The sequence below is a fragment of the Alosa alosa genome, chromosome 24 (genome assembly GCF_017589495.1).
Source record: "Alosa alosa isolate M-15738 ecotype Scorff River chromosome 24, AALO_Geno_1.1, whole genome shotgun sequence".
Taxonomy (NCBI): Eukaryota; Metazoa; Chordata; class Actinopteri; order Clupeiformes; family Clupeidae; genus Alosa; species Alosa alosa.
Window position 1 is genome coordinate 1,532,733 of NC_063212.1, and position 23,967 is coordinate 1,556,699.

At 40.7% G+C, this 23,967-nt stretch overlaps 1 protein-coding gene across 1 annotated transcript in view; it reads left to right on the forward strand.

Moving 5' to 3' along the window:
• The window catches only part of lratb.1 (lecithin retinol acyltransferase b, tandem duplicate 1), a 29,060-nt gene extending 7,203 nt beyond the window's left edge, over nt 1-21,857 (forward strand). Inside the window, exons 2-20 of the mRNA XM_048236018.1 lie at nt 680-780; nt 981-1,050; nt 1,322-1,452; nt 1,913-2,001; nt 2,113-2,212; nt 2,507-2,550; nt 2,818-2,895; nt 3,245-3,441; nt 3,816-3,880; nt 4,104-4,210; nt 4,869-4,971; nt 5,767-5,866; nt 5,953-5,992; nt 6,166-6,217; nt 6,345-6,453; nt 14,679-14,762; nt 15,758-15,881; nt 17,215-17,305; nt 21,611-21,857. Of these exons, the coding sequence (XP_048091975.1) occupies nt 745-780; nt 981-1,050; nt 1,322-1,452; nt 1,913-2,001; nt 2,113-2,212; nt 2,507-2,550; nt 2,818-2,895; nt 3,245-3,441; nt 3,816-3,880; nt 4,104-4,210; nt 4,869-4,971; nt 5,767-5,866; nt 5,953-5,992; nt 6,166-6,217; nt 6,345-6,453; nt 14,679-14,762; nt 15,758-15,881; nt 17,215-17,305; nt 21,611-21,685 (1,695 nt within the window). The 5' untranslated portion in view covers nt 680-744 and the 3' untranslated portion in view covers nt 21,686-21,857. The remainder of the gene's footprint in view (nt 1-679; nt 781-980; nt 1,051-1,321; nt 1,453-1,912; nt 2,002-2,112; nt 2,213-2,506; nt 2,551-2,817; nt 2,896-3,244; nt 3,442-3,815; nt 3,881-4,103; nt 4,211-4,868; nt 4,972-5,766; nt 5,867-5,952; nt 5,993-6,165; nt 6,218-6,344; nt 6,454-14,678; nt 14,763-15,757; nt 15,882-17,214; nt 17,306-21,610) is intronic.
• Nucleotides 21,858-23,967: the final 2,110 nt, after the last annotated feature.

Genomic DNA, 23,967 nt, shown 5'->3' on the forward strand with positions numbered 1-23,967 from the left:
CTTCAGGTATAAATTACCATCGTTATGAATTTTGCTGTTCAGCTTTTCGCTGAATGACAGATCACGTGACATGGTCTGTTTACCCTGACTATCATGAACTGGATCAAAGTTCAATCGTTAAAACATCGGTTATTACTGTATAACATAATCTGAGTGGTTTTGGTTTACACTAACAGTAAGCATTTGATAACTTTTGAATAAAATAAAAAAAAGAATAACGTTTTCATTGTTATTAAGTTATGTTAACCTTCACACAAAAAACAATAGGCTATTATTAGACTGTGGATAAAATCTCAACCCTGTTGAAATTATTCCTATTAAATAGCCTATAGGCCTACCATTCAGACACAGGACAGGGTGATGTATCTAGCTACACTATTGTCTGAGTAGTTTGTAGCAAGCTTACCAAAGTTTTAACCACAAAGTTTTAAAACCTTTTAGTTTGATGCATTGGTACCCTAGATGCATGCACTTGTACTTCTAAGTTCTTTTAGTTCCTTTATAACTGATGCGCCACATTTTATCAGAACAATGGTCTGCTCCTCACTGTAGGAGCTCTATAAATTACAGATACCTGTTAAATGGTTGATGAGAATCATGAGAATAATGTAAAAAAATGTAATTGAATGATGTGAATGAAAGCCTCACACCCCCACCCTGTGTACCCCTCTCTCCACAGCCCCACAGCTCATATATGGAGGGAATGTGGACTTCCTTGTGTTTGACTACCTCTCTGAGATCACCATGTCTCTGCTCACAGCTGCCAAAGCCAAGGTCCCTGTGAGTGAACAAGGATGGCATCTACACACACACACACATTACACACACCACTTTTATTCCTGCGTTTCTCTTGTTTCTGCTCACACTCCAAACCCCATAATTCCTTTTCACCACCTGCTCTCTTTTCTGTCTCACACACACACTTTCTGAGCTGCTGGTGTTCAGGGCCAACCTGTGGTGTGTTTCTCTCTGTCTTTCAGAATCTAGGGTATGCACCAGATTTTGTCCAAGCTGCCATAGCACCGTTCATCAAAGACATCCATAAGAAAGGTGTGGAGGACACCTTGCTGACACGAAAGCACACACACACACACACACACACACACACACACACACACACACAGTAGGAACTCACACCAATATCTAGCCATTAACTTTCACAAGCATTCCAGCTTGCAAAGGAAACAGTATGTTACTTTCCTCAAATGTCAGTGATATGGTCCCTTTAGGCCTCGTGCTTATGAACTCACACAGAGGCACACGCACACACTGTGCAATCCTCCAAGTCATGTCAAACATGGCCCTCTGGTGCCCCCAATAGGTATACGTGTGGTGAGCAACGCTGGTGGCGTGAACCCTCTCGCCTGTGCTGCCGCATTACAGGAAGTAGCCCAGAAGGCCGGCCTCAACATGAAGATTGCTGTGGTGACCGGAGATGACCTCATGCCTCAGGTCAGTATAATTCTGTGTTATTGTCCAACAGTCAGTAACCCCATAATCCACCTCCTCCATTTGTTGTTGACTTGCCCATTGGTGGCATGCAAGATCCGTGACTGCCTGTGGTCACGTCTAGGGGCAACGCAATCAAGGGGCAAAGCAATCCTACTCCACTGCTTCAGAGTGAAATGTTCTCATGGCCAAGTTGCCAGTTCACCTGATGAATTCATGCAGTTCCCCCTCAATTGATGGAACGTCATTGATTATCCGTCATTGATTATCATTGATTATTAAACTAGAGCAGCTTAATTTCTTTAACATCATCAGCACCAATATGCAACTTGTACCTCATGCCCAGTAAGCTTCAGTCAGATTCTAATGCACTCCTAAATTTGTATGACTCTTTTGAGGTCAGTACTTTCTTGTTTGTCGAAAGAGTAGAATTTATGTGTGTATGTTGCTTTCTCTCTCTCAGAAAGACTCCCTGGGAAAGGTCAGAATGGTGGACACAGACGGACAGAAGTCTCTACCTAAAATGCTCCACAGCATGAACGCCTACCTTGGGTAACCTTCTCCTGGCATCATGCACCTTATGCACACTGCAACACATGGATATAAGGGATTAACTGTGACTTAATGGGTTGGTAAGAGATTAAAAGCATGTGTTCCCTACAGTGCTATGCCCATTAAACGTTGCTTGGACCAGGGGGCAGATATCGTGGTGACCGGCCGCTGTGTGGACAGTGCCGTGGTGTTGGGCCCTCTAATGCACTCGGTAGGGTTGTAGCACATTCACATCACGTGAAATCACACACCAGTTTGAATTACGGCATTTTATGGTGGGGGTCTATCTAATCACCTCCTCTCTGTTCAGCTGACCGCACACAAACTTGGCCATTCAAAGTTTGTTGTAATTTGTCTTAACACAGACTTGGGAATCTGACCCCTCTCCCATATTGAAATCTACTTTCTCCATGTTTATCTTTATTGAACTCTTAAATAGAACAGCAGACACCATATGGTAAGTAATTTCATGATGATAAAATAATGTTTTTGTTCATTTTCCCAGTTCGGTTGGGATCAGAGTAACTATGACCTTTTGGCTGCTGGAAGGTAAGGTGATATTCTTAGCTCCCACAGTGCCCCAGTTTGGTTATTAATTCCATTATGACCATGCGGATAGATTAATACTATACTGTACATACTGTAATGCATTACATAGTGTGTGTTCAAATCCAAATAAGCTTGACCAGTTCCATTTGAACTGTTCAATGGACATTTTTGTAGCTGTTGATCTTTATTTCTTACTTCCTCTTACCATACCATACCATACTTTCTTCTATTCCTCCTCTCATCTCCATCCCTCCCTCCATATTACAGTCTGGCTGGTCACCTGGTAGAGTGCGGGGCCCAGAGCACTGGAGGGATCTTCACTGACTGGCATCAGGTGCCTGACTGGTGAGGAGTTGAGTTTGGTAACTCTGCAGCTTAACATTTTTAACGCTTCTCAGAGTATCCCTACAGTGCTGGTGTCAATGTTATGTTAGCACTGCTGGCTAGATAAATGCTGTAAATACCACAAATGCCATGTGCAGTCATTCTTTCCATATGAATCATTGTAGCTAAGCATTCATGTATAATTTCAAATGAATATTAGATTTACTGGAAATCTGACTCTGTCTAACATTACGTTCTGGTCCATAGTCAGAGTGTATATGTTCAGTGACTCTGTCAGCTTTCTATTTCCTCTGAATATGAGCATGTACATAAGGAACGTTCTCACCATTGGGGCCGTTGTTTGCTGTAGGGACAACATGGGTTTCCCCGTTGTCGAGTGCTCATCGGACGGCTCCTTCATTCTGTCCAAACCTCCTCGGACTGGCGGCATTGTGTCCTTCGGCACAGTGGCCGAGCAGCTTGTTTACGAAATCGGTGACCCGCGGCGCTATCTCCTTCCCGATGTGACATGTGACTTCTCCCAGGTCACCATCATCGAAGTGCCAGGTCAGAATAACAGTGTAATGATGCATGAATCATCTAAGAAGGAATAGAAAGGCATCATAAGTGCACTACCATTTTCTGAAAATCAGTAGCAAAAACGAGTACGTGGAGTAGTCATAATCAAACTACAGAACCCATAGGACCCTATGGTTGCACAGAATTTGCTATTCATGCGCATCATGGCAAGACATGTTTATATATAGCATAGTTCCTGCATCTTGGCAATCCGAAGTGCAGAAAAACTAACATAAACTCAAGGTTCATACCCATGAGCAAATGAGAGTTTATTTGCTGATAGCCCATATGACAGTGAATTAGTTGCATTTATTTTCTGTGTCAAATTGGCTCTTCATTATACATGTCTTTCTGAATGGCAGGAGTAAAGGGAGGTGCTGTGAAAGTAGGCGGAGCCAGAGGCCTACCGCCATCAGCAGATTATAAGGTAACTTTAGTGAAACACTATCGCACAAAACATGAAACTTTATAGCATCTTATGGTGTGATACATTCTCCATCAGGATCCACTGAACACACAGTGTGCCTAGGCAGCTTGGAGTTACACTTCATCTGTTTTATTCATCTAATCTTTTATTAGTGAGGGTGTTATTTGTGTTGCATTTTATTTAAGAAGTTATCCTTGAGACTTAACTAAGTTTGACTCCACAGGTGTGTGCCACATACATGGATGGCTTTAGGGCCACAGCGGTGTGTCCAGTGAGCGGGCCCAGAGCAGCTGAGAAGGGAAGACGTACAGCTGAGAGCATCATCAAGAGGTCTGTACTAACACACACACACACACACACAGTCATTTGTCATTGTCACGTTGCTGAGAGCAATAAAGGAAGGGCTACAATTCGGTTGTGTAAAAAAAATATTTATTTAGTGGTTTGAAAATATCAATTTATTTTGACTCCACCATTTGGGGAAGTACACTCATTTTCCACCTCCCCTCGAGTTAAACAATTGAGTTTTACCTTTCCCCAGTTCATCTAGCCGTTCTCTGAGTCTCAGTTGCACTTTTAGCTCCAGCTCATTGAATCAGATTAGACCGTTAGCATCTCTGCTATAACATAACGGTCTAATCTGATTCAATTAGCTGGAGCTAAAAGTGTTACTGTCAGACTCGGAGAACGGCTGGATGAACTGGGGAAAGGTAAAACTCAATTGTTTAACTCGAGGGGAGGTGGAAAATGAGTGTATTTCCCCAAATGGTGGAATATCCCTTTAAGGAAGTGGGTGCAGACCCAGCAAGCATTAGTGACTTGAATTCAATGCGGGTGGATAAGGGAAGCCCCTAAGGGAGCTCAGTGAAAAGTGGGGTGACGTGCCCCTTTTGGTTGATTGAAAACCAGGGCTACAACATAGGGACCTCCTTTTAAGAGTGTCTGGAACCCTGCTCACCATTATTCTGCGTTTCCATCTCTTTTCCAGAGTCAGGCGTATATTCAAGCAACTAGGCATGGAGGACTTCAGCGCAGTGAACATCCAGGCGCTGGGAGCAGAGGACACTTACGGACCTCACGCCTCTGGCAAAGTAAGCCACAGCCACTTCCTGGCCAGCTGTAAGGCAGCAAGGTCAACACTGGCTCTGACTACACTCTGAGACCCAAGATTTCCATCACGTCAATGTGATTTGGTGGCGCCTCACACATTGCAGCAGTGGATCAGTAGAGGAGATGTTGCATGTCTGGGGACGACGATTGAAATCTTCGCTTTGGTTAAAAGCGTCTGCCAAATCCTATAACCATAACCATACATCTTGGGTCTGGGAGTGTTGTGAGCGCCAGTGGTAACCTTGCTGGCTTTCCTCATCAAGCCCACCCACAACTTGAACTGTACTCCTCTGTTGGTTTTGTCTCGCTGTAATCATGGAAAAAAGGGTTGTTGATGAACATATGTTGTCATTGTCTTGCTGATGGAATTAGAATTGACATTAGATTGGTGCAGAAAAATCACACTAAACCTAAATCCTAAGGTTAGCCTCTGCTACACTAACTCCTGAAGAACAACCAGTGGAGTCATTTGGTGGAGTCATTTTCCCAGATGACTTCCATGTGAGTCACATTTGCAGTTTCAGATGTAGACATGTTGGCTGTAAACCCTCTCTAACATGTTACAGCTGGTGGTTAAATACTCAAAATGTTTTTGTTCTCATGCCTTTATTTTTCTCTCATGGTCATTCATATCCTGTTTGTTTTCAAGCCAGCTCACAAGAGTTCCTCTTTACAAGTTTATCATTTTGAAAATGGACACAGGCGCAACGCCTGCTTCTGTTTTTGGTCTTTGCTCTCATGAACAGAATAATGAGGTGCTTGTGATGCCCCCGTAGAGTACCAGAGAGACTGTTCTATGGATGGCCGTCCATCATAAACAAAAGAAGGCGCTGGAGATGTTCGCCAGGGAGATAGCACCTGCTGGAACAGGCATGGGTAGGGATCACAGGAAATGAAGAGACCAAGGCCATCCCAAGTTGTGTTTTTGGTTGTTGTTTAATGTCCTGTTTTTCTTTCTGCAGCTCCTGGGCTCCTGGGGATCGTAGGGGGCAGGCCTAGAGTGTACGTGCAATTTAAAACTTGCCAACACACATACTCTCATACATGTCATACACACACACACACACACTCCCCCACTATGTACTTGATGTCTCTTTTATATAGACATAATCTCTCTCTCTCTTTTTCTGTTTCTATGTAAACTGTGCCTGTGTATGTCTTTTATTGTCCTCCAGGTCACCCGTGCTGAAGGCCTTCTTCTTTCTCCATCCTAAAGCAGAAGTCAAGGTATCTCTATCTGCTCTATCTATTCTTCATCATATGTCCAGACTCTCATCTGTTTATTCATCCAACCATCACTCATCCCATCCCCCCATCTGACCTTTTCTTTACGGCCTGTTTTCTCATGTCTCAGGTTGACATCCACCTCAATGGGGAGCTGGTGGAGACACGTGCAGAAGTGACCCCGTCCTCATCTCAAAAAACCCTCTCCCCACCCCCACCCTCCGAGACCCCATCTGCAGGTAGCTTGACATTGGAGACAGAGGAACTGAACCTTTGTGTTTTGTTGAGAACTGCTTGACTAAAAAAACTCCCACTTTAATTTAAACTTAAAGGACCAGTATGTAGGAAATAATGGAAATAAATTGTAACCATTCCAAAAATGATCACTATATGTTGTCAGAGAGTAAGGAAACATGATGAATGGAAGTAATGGCTTATTTGACAACATTACTATTACCCGTAAAACCCATGAAAAAAATGAGTTACAGGGCGGAAATCTCATGTTTTGAACGATTAATTCTAGAATAGCATATTAATAATGGGCTGGCATGTCCTCCTATTTGTGTTGCCAAATTAGCAAAGGCCAACTGTCAACGTGCTGTCAGTTGTAGTCTTGAACGCCTACGAGAGGCAGACAAATTTCCAAAATTAAAACAAGAAACAAATTAAGTGGACATCGGAGGAGCTTCCTGAGATGGCGACTTCTTCATCAAACGAAGAATATCAAGTCTGACGCAGAGCTGGCCATATTTCTCCACGACAGTTAGCCTAGGCTAAACTTCATCTGCATCGCTAACTTCAGCTAAATAGACCTATGTTACGTTGGTTAGAGAGGTATTTTTTGTTTTCATTGTTTCCGTAATATGTGGCTGGGTCATGGTTGGGGAAGCGTTAAAACAGCTGCAGGTCAACTAAACGTTAAGTATTCATTACATCTGGCAACCCAGAAGAGGCTCGAAGAGACCAGTGTTTTGATTTTGGCCTACAGAACGTTCGGTAACAATCCTACAAATCGCTCCTTTAATTAGCTTTTGAAGGAACTTACTGAATTGTTGTGAATATGTTTGTTTTTGAATTGTTTTAAAATGAGTCATTGAAGTATACACTACCGTTTAAAAGTTTGGGGTTTTCCATGAAAACTCACACTTTTATTTATCAAATGAGTTGCAAAATGAAAATGTAGTGAAGACATTGACAAGGTAGACATTTTAGAAATAGAAATAATAATTTTGTCCTTCAAACTTTGTTTTTGTCAAAGAATTCTCCATTTGCAACAATTACAGCCTTGCAGACCCTTGGCATTCTAGCTGTCAATTTGTTGAGGTAATGTGAAGAAATTTCACCCCACACTTCAGACATGTGGACTCGAGTCACATGACTTGGACTCGAGTCAGACTCGAGTCATGATTTTAATGACTTCAGACTTGACTTGATAAAATTCGGCATGACTTGCGACTCGACTTGGACTTGAATACTATTCACTCGAGACTTGACTCGGACTTTGCCTCTTTGACTTGTGATGACTTGACATGTCTCGAATCAAAAACTAAATTTCCTGATCGTGGACCAGTCACCCCGCTTTCCCTCCGCGACTAAAAAAAAAAAAAAAAATAGCGGAGACAAGCGGCCAGAGCACAGTTCTGTACTGCCGCTACCCCCACATGCGTTACGCACTGTGTGTAGGGCACCAAGAGACAGAGGAAGGACCAACATTTAGCCAATCACTGGTAGCTTTACTGCAAACTGATTTGCACTCTTGTTAGAGAACGTTTAATGTCAAAATGCACCAACAGCATGTTACATAAAGATGATACTTTTCGAGTCCTCTCCATTAAGATCCAACTTGAACTTATGCTAGCCTACTGCATTTAATTGAGAACGCATCTAAGCATGCACAAGAGGGAGAGAAAACAAGTAGGTTCCAGCTGGCTTGTCATTGTTGATGATGATTGATATCTTCTTTTAAATATAAGAAACATATAAAAGGAAATCGCGGAAGGCAACAAATAATGGAGATTAGAGGAGATTGTGAATTTATCCGGTTCTCACTAGCCTACTGTACTGTTATAAACTATGAGATCCAGGTCACTATGACATACTAGCTGCACTCACTGTGATTTGGAAAGTGGACAAGAATATTATGAAGAGTTGTCTTTGCCTTTGTGTAATGGAACTGGTGAGTCTTGAAGTATTTACATGAAGCACATGATATGCCGATTGAAACGCCTTCCACTCTGGTGCTACTGTAGCTAGGTGGCTACTGGCTACCAGGCTCATAATTCACTTTTAATTTCAAAGAGAAAATGTCAAGCAAGCATCATGTCATACATGCTTCTCTTTCCAAAGGAATGAAAGCTGTTTGTGCCAACTTAATATCATGCTTATCATTGTTAATTTTGTGCTATACATGTGGCACAAACAGTGTTTGAGTTTGTGGACTAGCCATAGGCTATATTTGAATGGAGCTGGTAAAAAAAGATCATTATGAGAAAGTGTGGACAGTGGCACACAATGACACAATGGGCTTAAAGTGACAGTGCACCATTTACAAATGAGATAAACAGCATCAAATGTGTAGTATTTCTTAAGAAATGAATACTTTAAAACAAAATTAATGTCATTATTATATTTTAAATAATATAAAAGTGTTGACCTTGGCTTCCCTTATGACTCGCCACTGGCAGACAGCCTAATAAATAGTTTGCAGGCAAATCTGTGGCCTAGCGCAGTGAACTGCCATCAGTCAAATTATTACTCATCCTTACAGTGGGCTCCGCAATTTGGAAAAACAATATATATATTTGCAGCTGTGCTGAGTGTCATGTAGCTATCCGTTTTGTACAGATTACTCAGGTATGCACATGTTTATATTACACAGGTATGTGCATGCATATGTCGTAAAAGATTACAAGACAGAAACACTGAACATATTTTAATCTGTATTTATAAAAAAAAAATAGTGTGGATTAGATGGAAGTGCTAAAATTATGATCGATAGTCTAATAATGGCATTATTAAAGGTGCGATTTGTAGGATTGTTACCGAACGTTCTGTAGGCCAAAATCAAAACACTGGTGAACGTTCTCAAGACTACCAGACGCGAGCCTCTTCTGGGTTGCCAGATGTAATGAAGACTTAGCTAACATTAGTTGACCTGCAGCTGCTTTAATTTCTCCAACCATGACCCAGCTACACATAACAGTGAAAACAAAAAATACCTCTCTAACCAACCTAGCTGAAGTTAGCGATGCAGATGAAGTTTAGCATAGGCTACCTGTTGTGGAGAAATATGGCCAGCTCTGCGTCAGACTTGATATTCTTCGTTTCACGAAGACGTCACCATCTCAGGAAGCTCCTCCGATGTCCACTTGCAGTAATTTGTTTCTTGTTTTAATTTTGGAAATTTGCCTGCCTCTCGTAGGCGTTTATGACTACAACTGACAGCTGTTGACAGTTGGCCTTTGCTAATTTGGCAACCCAAAATAAGAGGACGCGCTAGCCCATTATTAATACGCTATTCTAGAATTAATTGTTCAAAACATAAACGAATATTCCAAGAGATTCCGCCCCGTAACTCTTTTTTTCCATTGGTTTTACGGGGTTTTACAGATTAGAGTAATGTTGTCAAATAAGCCATTACTTCAATTCATCGTGTTTCCTTACTCTCTGACAACATATGGTGATCATTTTTGGAATGGTTACAGTTTACTTTCCATTATTTCCTACATACTGGTCCTTTAAGTGAAGAGTACCTGATGACTTGTTTAGGACTTGAAAAAGATTGGGACTTGGACTTGGACTCGACTTGGCTTTGATGTGACTTGGACTTGGACTCGTACTTGCACTTCTCTGTATTTACTTGGGACTTGACTGCTAAGACTTGGGACTTACTTGTGACTTGCCAAACAGTGACTTGGTCCCACCTCTGCCACACGTCCTGAAGCACCTCCCACAAGTTGGGTTGGCTTGATGGGCACTTCTTACAGTACCCACCGTACAGTCAAGCTGCTCCCACAACAGCTCAATAGGGCTGAGATCTGGTGACTGCGCTGGCCACTCCATTAGAGACAGAATACCAGCTGAATGCTTCTTCCTTAACTAGGTTTTGGAGGTGTGTTTTAGGTCAGTGTCCTGTTGTAGGAGGAAACTGGCTCCAATCAAGCGCTGAGTGATAGCCTTCCTTATTCAAAATCCCTTTTACAAATCTCCCACTTTACCAGCACCAAAGCAGCCCCACTGATGGCGCCAGGCACTCCTCCAGCATCTTTTCACTTGTTCTGCATCTCACAAATGATCTTGTGTGTGATCCAAACACCTCAAACCTAGATTTGTCTGTCCATAACACTTTTTTCCAATCTTCCTCTGTCCAATGTCTGTGTTCTTTTGCCCATCTTAATCTTTTCATTTTATTGGCTAGTCTCAGATATGGCTTTTTTCTTTGCCACTCTGCCTAGAAGGCCAGCATCCCGGAGTCACCTCTTCACTGTGAACGTTGAGATTGGCGTTTTGCGGGTACCATTTAATGAAGCTGCCCGTTGAGGACCTGTGAGGCGTTTATCTCTCACTAGAGACTCTAATATACTTGTCCTCTTGCTTAGTTGTGCACCGAGGCCTCTTCTCTTTGTATTTTGATTAGAGCCCGTTTGTGCTATTCTCTGAAGGGAGTAGTACACACCGTTGTAGGATTTTTTTTTAGTTTCACACACTTTCACACATAGTAGGGGGGCCTATGTGTCTAATTTGGGGGCCTGTGGGATTCACATGTTAATTTTTGTTCTAGGGGTTCTTAAGAGTAAAAAAAAAGGTTGAAGGTTTTGAAGGACCCAAATCAAAGGTCAAATTCAGAAGGTCAAATATGGTGTTTTGTCCATAAACCTCACATTGCTGATATTATAGCATAGGGTTTGGTGCCTACAAGGTGTGCAAAAGTGGGCCACATAAACAATACAACATTATAAAACATTTTTATAAAACATTTTTAGGCTGATGATTGATCTCTTTAACAAGAAATTGTGCCTATAATTCTCGAAATTGTCCGCTAAAAAAATAATACTTCAATATCAATACAATCAATTCATGCCTATTAGTGTGCTTGAGTGTAGGCCTAACCTGCTCTGTCAGTTCTTGTCTACACCCATTCAGAGCACAAAGTGCAGAGATCTCTGTTAAATCAAGTTTAATAGACTTAATAGACTTTTACTTAGTACTAGCTGAAGTCTGTAAGGCCTTCCGTAGCTTATGTAAGTGTGATGAAAAGAAAGGGTAAATGATCAGATAGACAAACAGACAGGTGTGTGTGTGTGTGTGTGTGTGTGTGTGTAACAAAGAGAAAGAGAGACACTACCAGCATGGATGGATTATGAACTTTCAGGCCACTGGGCCCAGATGTATTAAGGGCCACCCACTAATTGTTGCGGGGGACATTTTTAAAAATGTATTTGATGTGATTTCCTATATTCTGGTGCATTTTGGGGATGCCCAATACTTTAATTCAATCAGATTCATAGCCTATATGTTGATATGATGTGTTTATATTGAGGCAATGATTCCATGCAATGGCTTGGGCCCCCTGACTCTTTGTCTCCCCTGGGCTTGGGCCCGGTAGGCCCATGCAGTAATCCATCCCTGACTACCATTGACAGTTGGCTGATGATAGCTGGCAGAGAATTTAGAATATCGAATAACCTGAAACACATAGTGCTCTGTTCTTCATGGTTGGTGATATTAGTGACCTTCTAGCCTTCTACATTTGAGAAAGCACATTTTCATAGTCCATGGTGGCACAGTCTAGTTAGGTTATATTCTGAGGTGTGTCTTTCTGTTAGTCAGGTGATGGCACACATATTCTAAAAGAAACAGATTTTGGGCTATGTATCCAGTGGCAGATATGTGTGGACTGGTGAATGAACCATCACTAGAGACATATGCCAAATTTCTTGTTTTTGTCCATGAGAGAGTATAGAGATGGGGATCACAGATCAGCCAACGATTACAGTGTTACAGTGCAGTTATCTTACAAGAGAACAAAGCAGTTTGGCACAGGAACTGCTACAAATCCACCTGTAACAGTGAGCATCTGCAGCATGCTAAGATTCACTACTAGAAATCATGTGAAGCAGGCAGGACTCAGTGTCTTCAGAAAAGACGTGGTAGACCATCTTCTGAACCTGCAGCAACACCTGCAACTGCATCAAGTCCATCTAGAGGGACTTTGTACACTTGTTCAGCAGCAGCTGCTGCCAGCATAGATAAGTGCTTCTTCTGTCAGAAGCAGACAAAAGAGCGTCTTCATGAGGTGTCCTCTTTCAATGCAGGCAACCAACCAAGAACTATAAGTAATATTTTGAAGTCAATTACTTTTAACAGGTAGACAGTGTAAAGATGCTAGGATGGGAAAATATGTTCATATTTTTTGTGTGTGTGAGCAGCTGCATTTTGAATAAACTGTTAGCTCTTTAGACAGGTATTATTACAGCCAGCATAATAGCATTGCAATAGCATTGCAATAGTCTATCCTTGAGATGACAAAACATTAATTTCTTGGCATCTGGTAAGGAGAAGGACTTCCTTATCTTTGAAATGTTCCTTAAATGGTCAAATTAAGTTTTGGTGATCTGTTTTATGTGATTACTTAGTGCTAGGTCCTGGTCAATTATAACTCCTAGGTTTTTAACACTTGTGGATGAGGTCAGTGGAAGATCACTATATGTAGCCTGTGATGTGGATAGGATATCCCTCATCTTTTTGGACCTAAAACCATGACTTCTGTTTTATCTGAGTTTAAAAGCAGGAAATTATTCGTCATCCATGTCTTTATAGCTCTTATACATGTGTCAAGTTTGGCTAACGGGGTTAATTCATCAGGTTTTATGGAGAGGTATAGTTATGTATCATCTGCTAAACAACAGGGGCCCCAGTACTGAGCCTTGAGGCACTCCATATTTTACCATAATCTGGGTAGATGGTTTATTATGGACCTGTACAAATTGTTGACGGTTAGAAAGGTATGATCTAAGAAGGTCTTAAGAAGGTGAGTACAAATAGGGTTTAGTAGACTAGTTGTAGATTTTGATGAGGACATTGTGGAGGTGAGATCTAATATGTTGTGTATATGTAAATTAACTAGATGTTGTTTGAGGTCTCATCTGTGATTCAGTGATTTTGCTATCTTTCAGCAATGGAGTATGTGTATTTGGTGAAACTGATTGGTTATTGATCTTATCTCTAATTGTTTAACATACAATCATAATACTGACATACAATCATACTGTTGAAAATAATAAAATAACTGTTTTGTGAACTTTATTCAACATAGCCAGTGATTTAGGCAATATTTATGGTGTTAATTATAGTGAAATATACAATTTCACAAAAATAGGGTTAAAACAGGTAAAAAAAAAATGGAGACATCATTTTTCTCCATGTTCAATGACCTCTAAAGACAGTCCAACCACTCTCCAAAAATTAACATTTCAATCCCACAGAAACCACATAGGCCCCCTGACTAACATGGAAGAAGAGTTTCAGAAGAAAGTTCTTTTTTTCAGGCCATTTTGAGAGTATAATCGAACCCAGAAATGCTTATGCTCCAGATACTCAACTAGCTCAAAGGAAGGCCAGTTTTATAGCTTCTCTAATCAGAACAATAGTTTTCAGTTATGCTAACATAATTGCACAAAGTATTTCTAATCCTCAAATTAGCCTAACACAATGTACCATTAGAACACAGGAGTGATGGTTGCTGGAAATGGGCCTCTGTATACCTATGTAGATATTCCATTAAAAATCAGCCGTTTTCAGCTAGAATAGTTATTCACCACATTAACAATGTCTAGACTGTATTTCTGATTAATTTAATGTTATATTAATTGAAAAACAATGTTTTTCTTTCAAAAATAAGGACATTTCTAAGTGACTCCATACTTTTGAACGGTAGTGTACTTAGAAAATGTATATTGTAAAACATATACCTGTACATTATATATATATATATGTTCCAAGAGGTTGCATTTCCTGTACTAGTATAGTATAGTGAATTCATATTTGGTCTAGATATAGCCTAGATATAACGGTTCACAAAGTTGCCTTTGGGGTCAAGTGGGCATGCACCCACTTATCATGCACCACACACACACACCACGACTAGAGTTGTCCGAGATTTCACATACACCCAAGAGCAGAACGAATACCCACATTCAGTTATACTACTAAAGAATATGTTGAACTTCTCCAATGAACAGGAGGTGATTTCAATGTGTGGAGCCCTCTTTACACGGTGTATGCTGTGTCAAACAAATGCAGGGAGAAGCCTAGGGGAAGGTGTCTCTTTGATGAAGTCTCTCTGAACAGGGGGAGAGGGGAGGGCAGGAGGGAGAGAAAGGGAAAAGAGGGTTTGTGCAAATGTGGACCGCTATTTGGAGACACGACCACAGAAATGTTCTAACAGTGAGTGCATCTGTTCTAGATCTGCCCAGCGGCCCTCACAACTATCGTCTTGAAGACTTGGCCTACACCAGGAGCGGGGACAAAGGTGACTCTGCTAACATCGGTGAGGCGCCTTCCTGTTCACCCACAAGCTCAGGAGTTTTATACAAAATCCTTTTATAAGAAACATATAATTATCATAGCTGTGAAGTTTACATGACTGAAATCCTTGAGGTCAGTACCCACTGGGGGTCCCCTTGAGGTCTGACCCACTGCATATGTGACATTGTTACAACATGGGCATTGGACAGTGAAAACAAGCCAGTTTCTCACTCACACTGCAAAGTTAGTCTACTGGATTTATGATTATTATTCCATTCTATGTCACTGATTGCAAAAATCTGTGCTTTGTAGGGCCCTAATTTAAACGTCAGGCAAAGTCTGCAATTTTTTTGTGCATAAATTATAGCTACCATGTGGTATGTACGACTATTGAGCTGATTAACAATGTGCAATGTGCCCAATTAGCAAATAATGGCTAGTTCCAAAAATTAGCTTTAGTTAGACTTTGAGACTTTGCCAATCATTCAAATTAGAGCCCATAGTCTCAACAACATGACACGTGAGAAATGTTGAAAATCCAAGAGCCTCCTGGAAAAAAATCTGAGACTTGTCAAGTAGCCTTATTTGGTAATTTGGTAAACTTGGTGTATGGCTGTATTTCGGTGAAAAACCACACCACACAGGTTTTTGGAAGATTGATGCAGAGGTTGAACATTAAAATACCAAATAGCATTGAGCAATTTTGCATGGTCACTCTAGGATGATAGTGCTACTGATTGACTGCAGCCTACATATGCGGAGTCATTTGTATTGTGCATCTAGAGTTGAAATAGAAGTGAAATAGGTCTACCATATAAAAGGTGTAAATTCATAAGGCATCTCGAGTACTTTGGATAGAGGAGATTGTGGTATGAGTAGATCAGACAATATACAGTAGATCACAGATAGATACAGTATCTATAACAACAGTATGACTGCAAAATAGATAGATCTCATAGTTTTTATTTAATGTTTTCATGTAAATATTGTTTGCTGGGATGTCTTGGGTTTTCTAAGGAGTCATTGCGCGGCATCCCCTCTTCTACCCGTACCTGAAGAAGCACCTGAGTGCCTCAGTGGTGGAGGAGTACTTCCAGCACCTCATCCAGCAGGACCACCCCCACAGGCCAGCAGTCACCAGGTGAGACCCTGCCCTGCAGACATGAGGAGACGGAGGAGAGGCCTGGAGTTGTATGCACACTGCAAAAACTGCTTATCTAACCAAGTGTTATGAATCTTATATCAAGGTCAAAAAATCGAATTGGTTTTGTCTTCAGGATAAGAGACTTACATAGCACTTTCTCATTTAATCATATGACTTAAAATAAGACAAACTATTCTTAAATTAAGACATCTCATCCTGAAAACAAGCAAATATATCTGCCAGTGCGTTAAAGGAGAATTCCGGTGTGATATTGACCTTAAAGTGTATTGAAACATGATACCGAGTGTGAACGTATGTCTCATAGCCCATCTCGGCTTGTCCCCTGCACTCCAAAATCTGGTGCTAGTTAGCGATGCTACCAACAGCTTTTTCAATAGTGGTGCTCGGCATCGGGCTAGCCATGCAAATAAATCACTGTTTTACACCCATTTACGAGGCTCAATGTATCTCCACACTTCATTGGTAGACATCCGAGGGCCCTGACATTTAAAACGAGACATTGAGAACTTTGAAAAAATTCAGTGGAAATGCATGGATTCCAGTTTCTTCCAGTAGCAGCAACTGGAATCCATGCATTTCCACTGAATTCATTTTTTGGAATCTGATCCCTTATCATACCTGTTTATTCTTACTCGTTGCTCTAATTTATCGTGACTAAATTCAAGATGGCTGCAAACGCTAAACTTCGTGGAAGATACTGTCTGTATAAATCGTCTTGTAAGTGAACTACCAGTGCTTTTCAAAGTTCTCAATGTCTCGTTTTAAATGTCAGGGCCCTCGAAGTCTACCAATGAAGTGTGGAGATACATTGAGCCCTCGTAAATGGGTGTAAAACAGTGATTTATTTGCATGGCTAGCCCGATGCCCAAGCACCACTATTGAAAAAGCTGTTGGTAGCATCGGCTAACTAGCGCCAGATTTTGGAGTGCAGGGGACAAGCCGAGATGGGCTATGAGACATAATGTTCACACTCGGTATCATGTTTCAATACACTTTAGGTCAATATCACACCGGAATTCTCCTTTAAGCAAATCTGTCCTAAAAACAAGCAAATTTGTCTGCCAGCGCGTTAAGAAACTTTGACTTGATAAGATAAGCCAAAGTCTTCTTAAATTAAGTCAAAATGATATCACTTTCGAGAGAGTGCTAGGCAAGTATCTCATACTAAAAAACAATACTAACTAGACTTTTTGATCTCAATATAAGATTAATAACACTTGGTTAGATTTATTTTTTTTTGCAGAGGTGTCACACCTGTTAATGAGTGAGGTGCGTGTGTGTGTGTGTGTGTGTTTGTTTGTGTTCTCAGGTTTGAGTTGCCTGGCATCAATGGCCTTAACTTTCTTCTACAAAATTCGCTTGGTGGGGGAGGGGTAGCATCACTGCGCAGTGACCCTCAGGTATGGCAAATATACACATAGCAAAAACACACAAATGCAAACTTGACAAAATATGCCATTAATTCAGTTGTTTGCACAGTGGTGCTCTTAAAACCATCCATGGAGTTTCCTGTGTCCTACTACATGCTACATCCACTTGACATGTCCTGTCATTAATCATCATAACAGCTAATGTAGTGTAATTGTACCATCAGGAATTTTAACTACTGTCAGGATTTTAGCTTTTATTGATAATATTGTCACCAGTTACTAAGTTTTCTCTGAACAGTTCAACAGAATGATTTTGAGTAAACATTCCATTTCAATGGTAACCCTTTGTCGGAGAACTACCTTCTCAAACAGTTTGTCAGTGTTTGCATTTGTTGATGGAAAACTCAAGATAATTGAAAAACAGAGTAGCCGCACACTGTAATCTCTTGATATATATATATAAATATATATATATATATATAAAGTATTAAGTATTTAAAGTAAGAAGTGAGTTTCAGTTAAATTTATATTGCACCCATCATGTACACTTGCACTTGGTGCTTGTCAAGTACAGTGTTTCCCACAGAATTGGAATTCAATTCACCCTTCGCTAAGCCACACCCGAAAACCGCCACAGGCCAATCGTGGCTTAGCAACCCGTCACTAGGCACGGGAGGTCTGACAAGCTTTTCGAGTTTTGCCATGTTATCCTGTGGAGACTGAATGCCTGTGGGTCATGATGAACTTAATTAGATGTGTGGTGCCCTAACCCACATAAAGACACAGTAAAATAACATGTTACACTATAGAAACAAAATATAATTGGGAACACATATTGTTCTAACTGTAAAAAATGGCATATTGCATGATATTTCCATAACCACGAGATACACGCTTCACGATAACGGCAAGAAGTTGTTAACAGACGTTCACCAAGATGTATAGCCCATCAGCAATCTATTAAAAATAACACCTATTTGAAGTACCATTCATGATATGTCAAATATTGAAGTTGTGGGAAATACATAGCTTAAATGGTATGTTTCTTTCGTCCCCCATGCCTGTTCCATTCATTCTGGCCAGGAGAGTCAAATGAAACAAAACGCACATTCGACTTCTGCTTAAATAACTCATGAACGGTTTTGTTCAGAGATGAAATTCCAACTGTATTTGACAGAGGACAGATGTAGGTTGCTAGTGACAAAATATTAGCTTTCAGTGTGGTACGATGTCTTTGTAAATTACATTTCATTGAAAAGTTCCGGTTCTCCCCCTATGTAATAGACGTGCAGGGTGCTAAAGCTTGTCAGGCATAGCAACAGTAACTAAGGAGGGCGGGACTTAGCGAAGGGTGAATTTGTGGCGGTAGCTGACTTGGACAACGGGGGGGTTGGGGGTATTAAGATCGTCTTGGTAGTGTATAGATCATCACAGTCCCGCCCCTCCTCCGAAAGAGCTTAGTTTCCGGAAGTAAATTTCCCATTAATTTCTCCCATTGACGTTTTGGAAAAATCCATATCTAAAGAGTTTTAGAGCATGTCTTAGGCTAATCAGCTACGGCGTAACTCATAAGCATACAACCTATCCTTTCGAGTGAAAAAAACCAAGAGAAAGTCCAAAAAAAGTCAAAGGTACAAGACTGTGTACATATTTTCATTTCCGAGCGATGGAACTACTCATCCCATAAACCACCGCGCCTCACTGAAAAATATATAAGCAGCACGAACCAGCGCGAAATCATTTGGACAGCACGCAAACCCTTTCCTCCAAACAGTGATTTTTATATAGGTAATAGCAGTTATTTCAGGAGTAATCGTGGAAATAATAGTGTTTTGGTATTGAATGTTTTACCATTGTGTATTTTATATATGTGTGCGTGTGTGTGTGTGTGTGTGTGTGTGTGTGTGTGTGTGTGTGTGTGTGTGTGTGTGTGTGTGTGTGTGTGTGTGTGTGTGTGTGTGTGTGCGCGTGTGCGTGTGCGTGTGCGTGTGTGTGTGTGTGTGAGTGAAAGTGGTTAACGTTAACGTTAGCAACATTGTGCAGTGCTTCGTATCTGACTGCCATCCTGATGCATGGACCGGTGCATGGTCTGCTCTTGGACCGCCATATTCAGTTTATTAACTTGCTGTGAATTATTACACAAAATGTTCATTAAATGTACGAAGAAGTATGTCTAGGTTAATTGATGATATGACTCGTACAGTATGAAGGTTACAGTAGCCTAGCTAATGTTAACTAGCATTACCAACCTCCCTGCAAAACTCACCACACAACTTCGTAGGTTTGATAGGTCTTGTCCCTCATGCTGGCCCTTACAAAACCCACAAGCTGACCCTCGACACACAACAGTCAATAATGTGACCCGATTTAAAGTGGTTTTCACCCCTTTGGACACTCTTGATTTCATCCTTGAAACAGTGAAATATTCACGGGGGCATGGACGGTTTGCTAACCATTTTACTGCAGTGTAGCATCCAGCTTGTGCTATCAGCTAGCTAGCTAGTTCAAAGGTTTAAGTACTTAATGGGGATACAGGGCTTTTTATGCCTCGACTAAGTTGATGTTTCCTATAAACAACAATTCATGTTCATAGAAACAACAAGGTCACTAAAACCTAATATATTTCATACCTGTGTTGCAGCATGTAGGCTAATGTTAGCAGCATTATAATGACATTTTAATGTCTGAAAGGCTAATGATTAGCCTATCGGCTACCTGAAAAGTTAAGTGTTCAAACTAGCATTTACAGTGTTCTATTTGATGGTGTATTTGGCCCTGACTAAGTTTGTGTGATATATAAACCACAATCCTTGTTGATACAAGTACCAATAGAAAGTTTTTATTCACATTAAGATTTTCGCCATAGGCAGTAAAAGACTCCGCCATCTTTGTCAATAATTTTCGCTGATAAAGTTTCAAACTATGATCTTAACGGCCTTTCCACCAATCAGAGGCATCACTGTGGCATTGTTCAGGATTGTGGGTAATGAAGTACTTATCCAAGACATCGCGAAAAAAAGACATTTATCTCAAAACGCGGTTAGTGCCCCGTGAACTTTTGGCGTCTATATGAGCATACACAATCGCTTAGTACAGCTGTAGCTGGTTTTGAGTCTACCATGTGCAGTTAAGTTTTTATGGCTTATACCCGAATTGTCAATGGAGAAATTGCATTGAATTCTTACTTCTGGAAACTCCTGTGGGCGGGACTGTGATGCTCTATAGGTCTAATTGAGTGCCTGTTACTTTTTAAGACGTTTGAGGGAACCCTTGCAATTGTAACACAGTTGAAAGGCTGCTGATGTGTGGATGCAATTCATAATGTTTTCTACATAGTTAACCTGTTGAGGAGTGAATTCTTTAAGACAATGCCGTTCCCCAGAGAGTGAATTATTTTCCTGGCTCCTTCTAGAATTCAACGCGAACGTTCTTTAGTTTCAGTGTTCTTAAAATTATTTAATGGCAGAAAAGTCCCTGAGGGTAATTGTTGCGTCATGTTATAGAACCTTTTTCGAAAACGTTCTAATCACATATTTGTGATTGTACTCCCAGGGGCCCAGCTGCATCTGATCACATATTTGTGACCGTACTCCTCAACAGGTTAAAATAAAGGTTCACGCACTTTTGAATTTTGAAACACACTTTTCCATTTCCACATCGGGATTTTGCAAACATTCAGTGTCAGAGTCAATAAAATGAGCCCTTCAACGAAATTGACAAGCAGCTGTAAGTAGGCTAAGCATGCTAAATTCGACATCCAAACAGTATTCTAATGTTAGCTTTGAGATACTGCTTGATTTCATAACTTAACTTAGTTTAGTCTCTTCAATGTAGCCTACTATGTTGTGATAAGACCTTAGCAGAGTTCACTTCAATGCAGCAATTTTGAACAAATTTGCGCAGCATGGTCACGATGCTAAGCGGATTTAATAGCAGTTTAGCCAGACGTCTTCTATGCAATGCTTCTATGTGGCAACAACAATCCTTCTACAATCGTGAATATTTTGTTAAATGCACATGCAGAGGAGTGGCAGCGGCTCTGAGAGAGAGAGCGGGCAGGGCAAGGAAAGGCTGCGTGCGTAAAAAGCGCAGCTCAATGGCAATGCAAGGATTTGACCTTATATTTAATTTAAATTAAATTGAATTAAATTAAACATAGAATATTAATCTGTGGCGGCCGATTTTTATTTTGTGGCGCCCCGCCACAGATTAGTCAATGTATGGGAAACACTGAAGTATAGAAATTAACAGATATTATACACTACATTCAAATAAAGTGAGGCAGGGGAATAGTACCAGTAGTAGAAATATAAAAATCTCTTCATATTTCCTCAGGGCAAAGGTTATGGCCAGATGCTGCTGGACTACAAACTGAAGGGACTGCCTGATCTGAAGTCACTGGTGGACTAAAACAGTGCCTCTTATGTTTAACATTTGAACATTGGTAACACTTTAATGAACTGAATATTTTTATATCCATTAAAACATTTGAATGCTATGTCGGAAAAATAACTGTATAGAGATTTCATTTTATATCATAAAATGAATTAAGATTAAAATATCTAAAATATTAATATCTTCATTTTTGACTCCTAAATATCTTTATTTCTGACTCAACAAACTACTGTTGACCGTTAAATGGTAAGTTTAATCCAGGACTCCTATGTGACCAGGATCTAAGTCAATGGTGTTCGTCACCAAAATAAGGGTATTATATGTGTTAAACAAGGTGATCGAATATTACTGCAGCTATATAACATAGTTTCAGATCCAGTGATCTAAGCCCTTGAGATGATTGGACTGGGCTAAAGTATGCAGATGAAGAGGATATCGTGTTGGTGAGTGGGGCCCCTTGATTGCCTTTGAAACGGAACGTCCAAATCCAGGACTGGTTTAGGGGTGTATCACGCCTGTCATTGTTTCCTCATTTGGTCATTTTCAAATACAGTCAAGGAGGCATCACACTCCACCATATACTTAAGGTTCTATAGTATTTGGGGACCAAGGCAGGCTCCCGACATGGTTTCTGGTGGAGAAGCCAAACATGGAAGATAGGCTGAACAAATGGCTACAAAGGATCTAAGAAGTAACACTTCTTATTCTGACGATCTAAAACGCATGATTTGAAATGAACAGTATGGTTAAAGTGAATTCAGGGTGTGTCCAGTCCAATTTTGCTAGTTGGCTAGCAGAATAAGTGATCAGACGCAATAGTCGTTGGTATGTTTCTTAATTAGCCTAATCATGGGTGTGTGTTTTGGGCTTAACATCCATCCATTTTGCCATTTTTCTTTTACAAACTTAATGATATCTTAGCCTGTTAATGCCAGATATGTGGTAAATCTACCAAACAAATACACAATATGAAATGACATAGGGCTACATTATATTAGGGTTCAGTTCTTATAAAAGTAGATTACGGTACATTCTACTGGGGACATGATAAAAGCAAATGCATCAATAAATGTATTATCCAAGACATTTGTTATTAACATGGGATTGAATTTATATATGAAAAATGTGCATCTGGGGCGGCCATATGAAACCTGCTGGCGGGCCAGTATTGACACCCCTGCTCTAGAGAGAGAGTGAGTGACTATATTGAGCATGCACGTAATGGCGGCCTTACATTGTAGGCAATGATTTTGGTCTGTTTTCACATTCGGCGACTAAATTTCCAAAGTCGGACCGATATCATGGGAGTTGTAGGCTACTGGAATCGCGGCGCGCTCCCGTCAACTAGATCGTTAACTGTAAGGTGCCAATCTTAGCGGTTTTAAGTCAGTCAAAGTCAGTCCTTTTCTAGTTTTTCCGTTACGACAGTACGGACACACTGACGAAGGCCATCAGGCCGAAACGTTTGTCAATTAACCCCTGTGCTAAAATGGATTAAAAGCAAGAAAAGATTTTTGGAGTGCGACCATTTGTTATTTTTTATGAATTTAAATGTATAAACTTGAATGGTATCCCAAGGTGGTGCAAGTGAAGATGATTTTCCCGCCCCAACACCAAGTCTTCAAAATCAGACAACAGCTGCTGAAACTGGAAATGCTGGTAAGGACATTGGGTGGTTTTATGGCTTCATAATTGTAAAATATTATGTATTTAACCATATCATCCCCCACACACACACACACACACTAAACAAACTTATTTGACACTTGCAAAGAGGAGCTAAGTGAAGATGATGTGGTAACTGCAACCCTGAGTCCCCAAAACCAGACATCTGCTGCAGGTGGAGTAACTGGTAAGGGAATCGGTGCGTTTTTGATTTTGGTAACGTTGAAGGCCCCTGTACGCTACAAAGAAATGTGCTTTTGTCACGCCTCAGAAAATGGTGCCCTTATTAACCCCCCTAGACAAATCTGAATGAATAAAAAAATTGGGAAGTATATTAAATTGGGTTTCAAAATCATAAAAAATGGCCCATATACTTTGCTCTCAAATGTTAGAAGGTCCATTGACTGCCGAAGCCGCACTCCTTAACGCAAGTCTCTGCTACATGGTTCCAATCGTTCTCTGAACCAGCTGATTCTAATTGGCACAACTTAAGCCAGGTGAGCTGATTAGTGAAAACGCCTACATGTATTTGGTGCTAATCTCCTGCTTGTTATCTCCAAATTTGTTCGATTTCTGGCATCCAGGGGAAATGTCTGGATATGAGCGATTTCTTTTCTATTATGTGAAGCCAC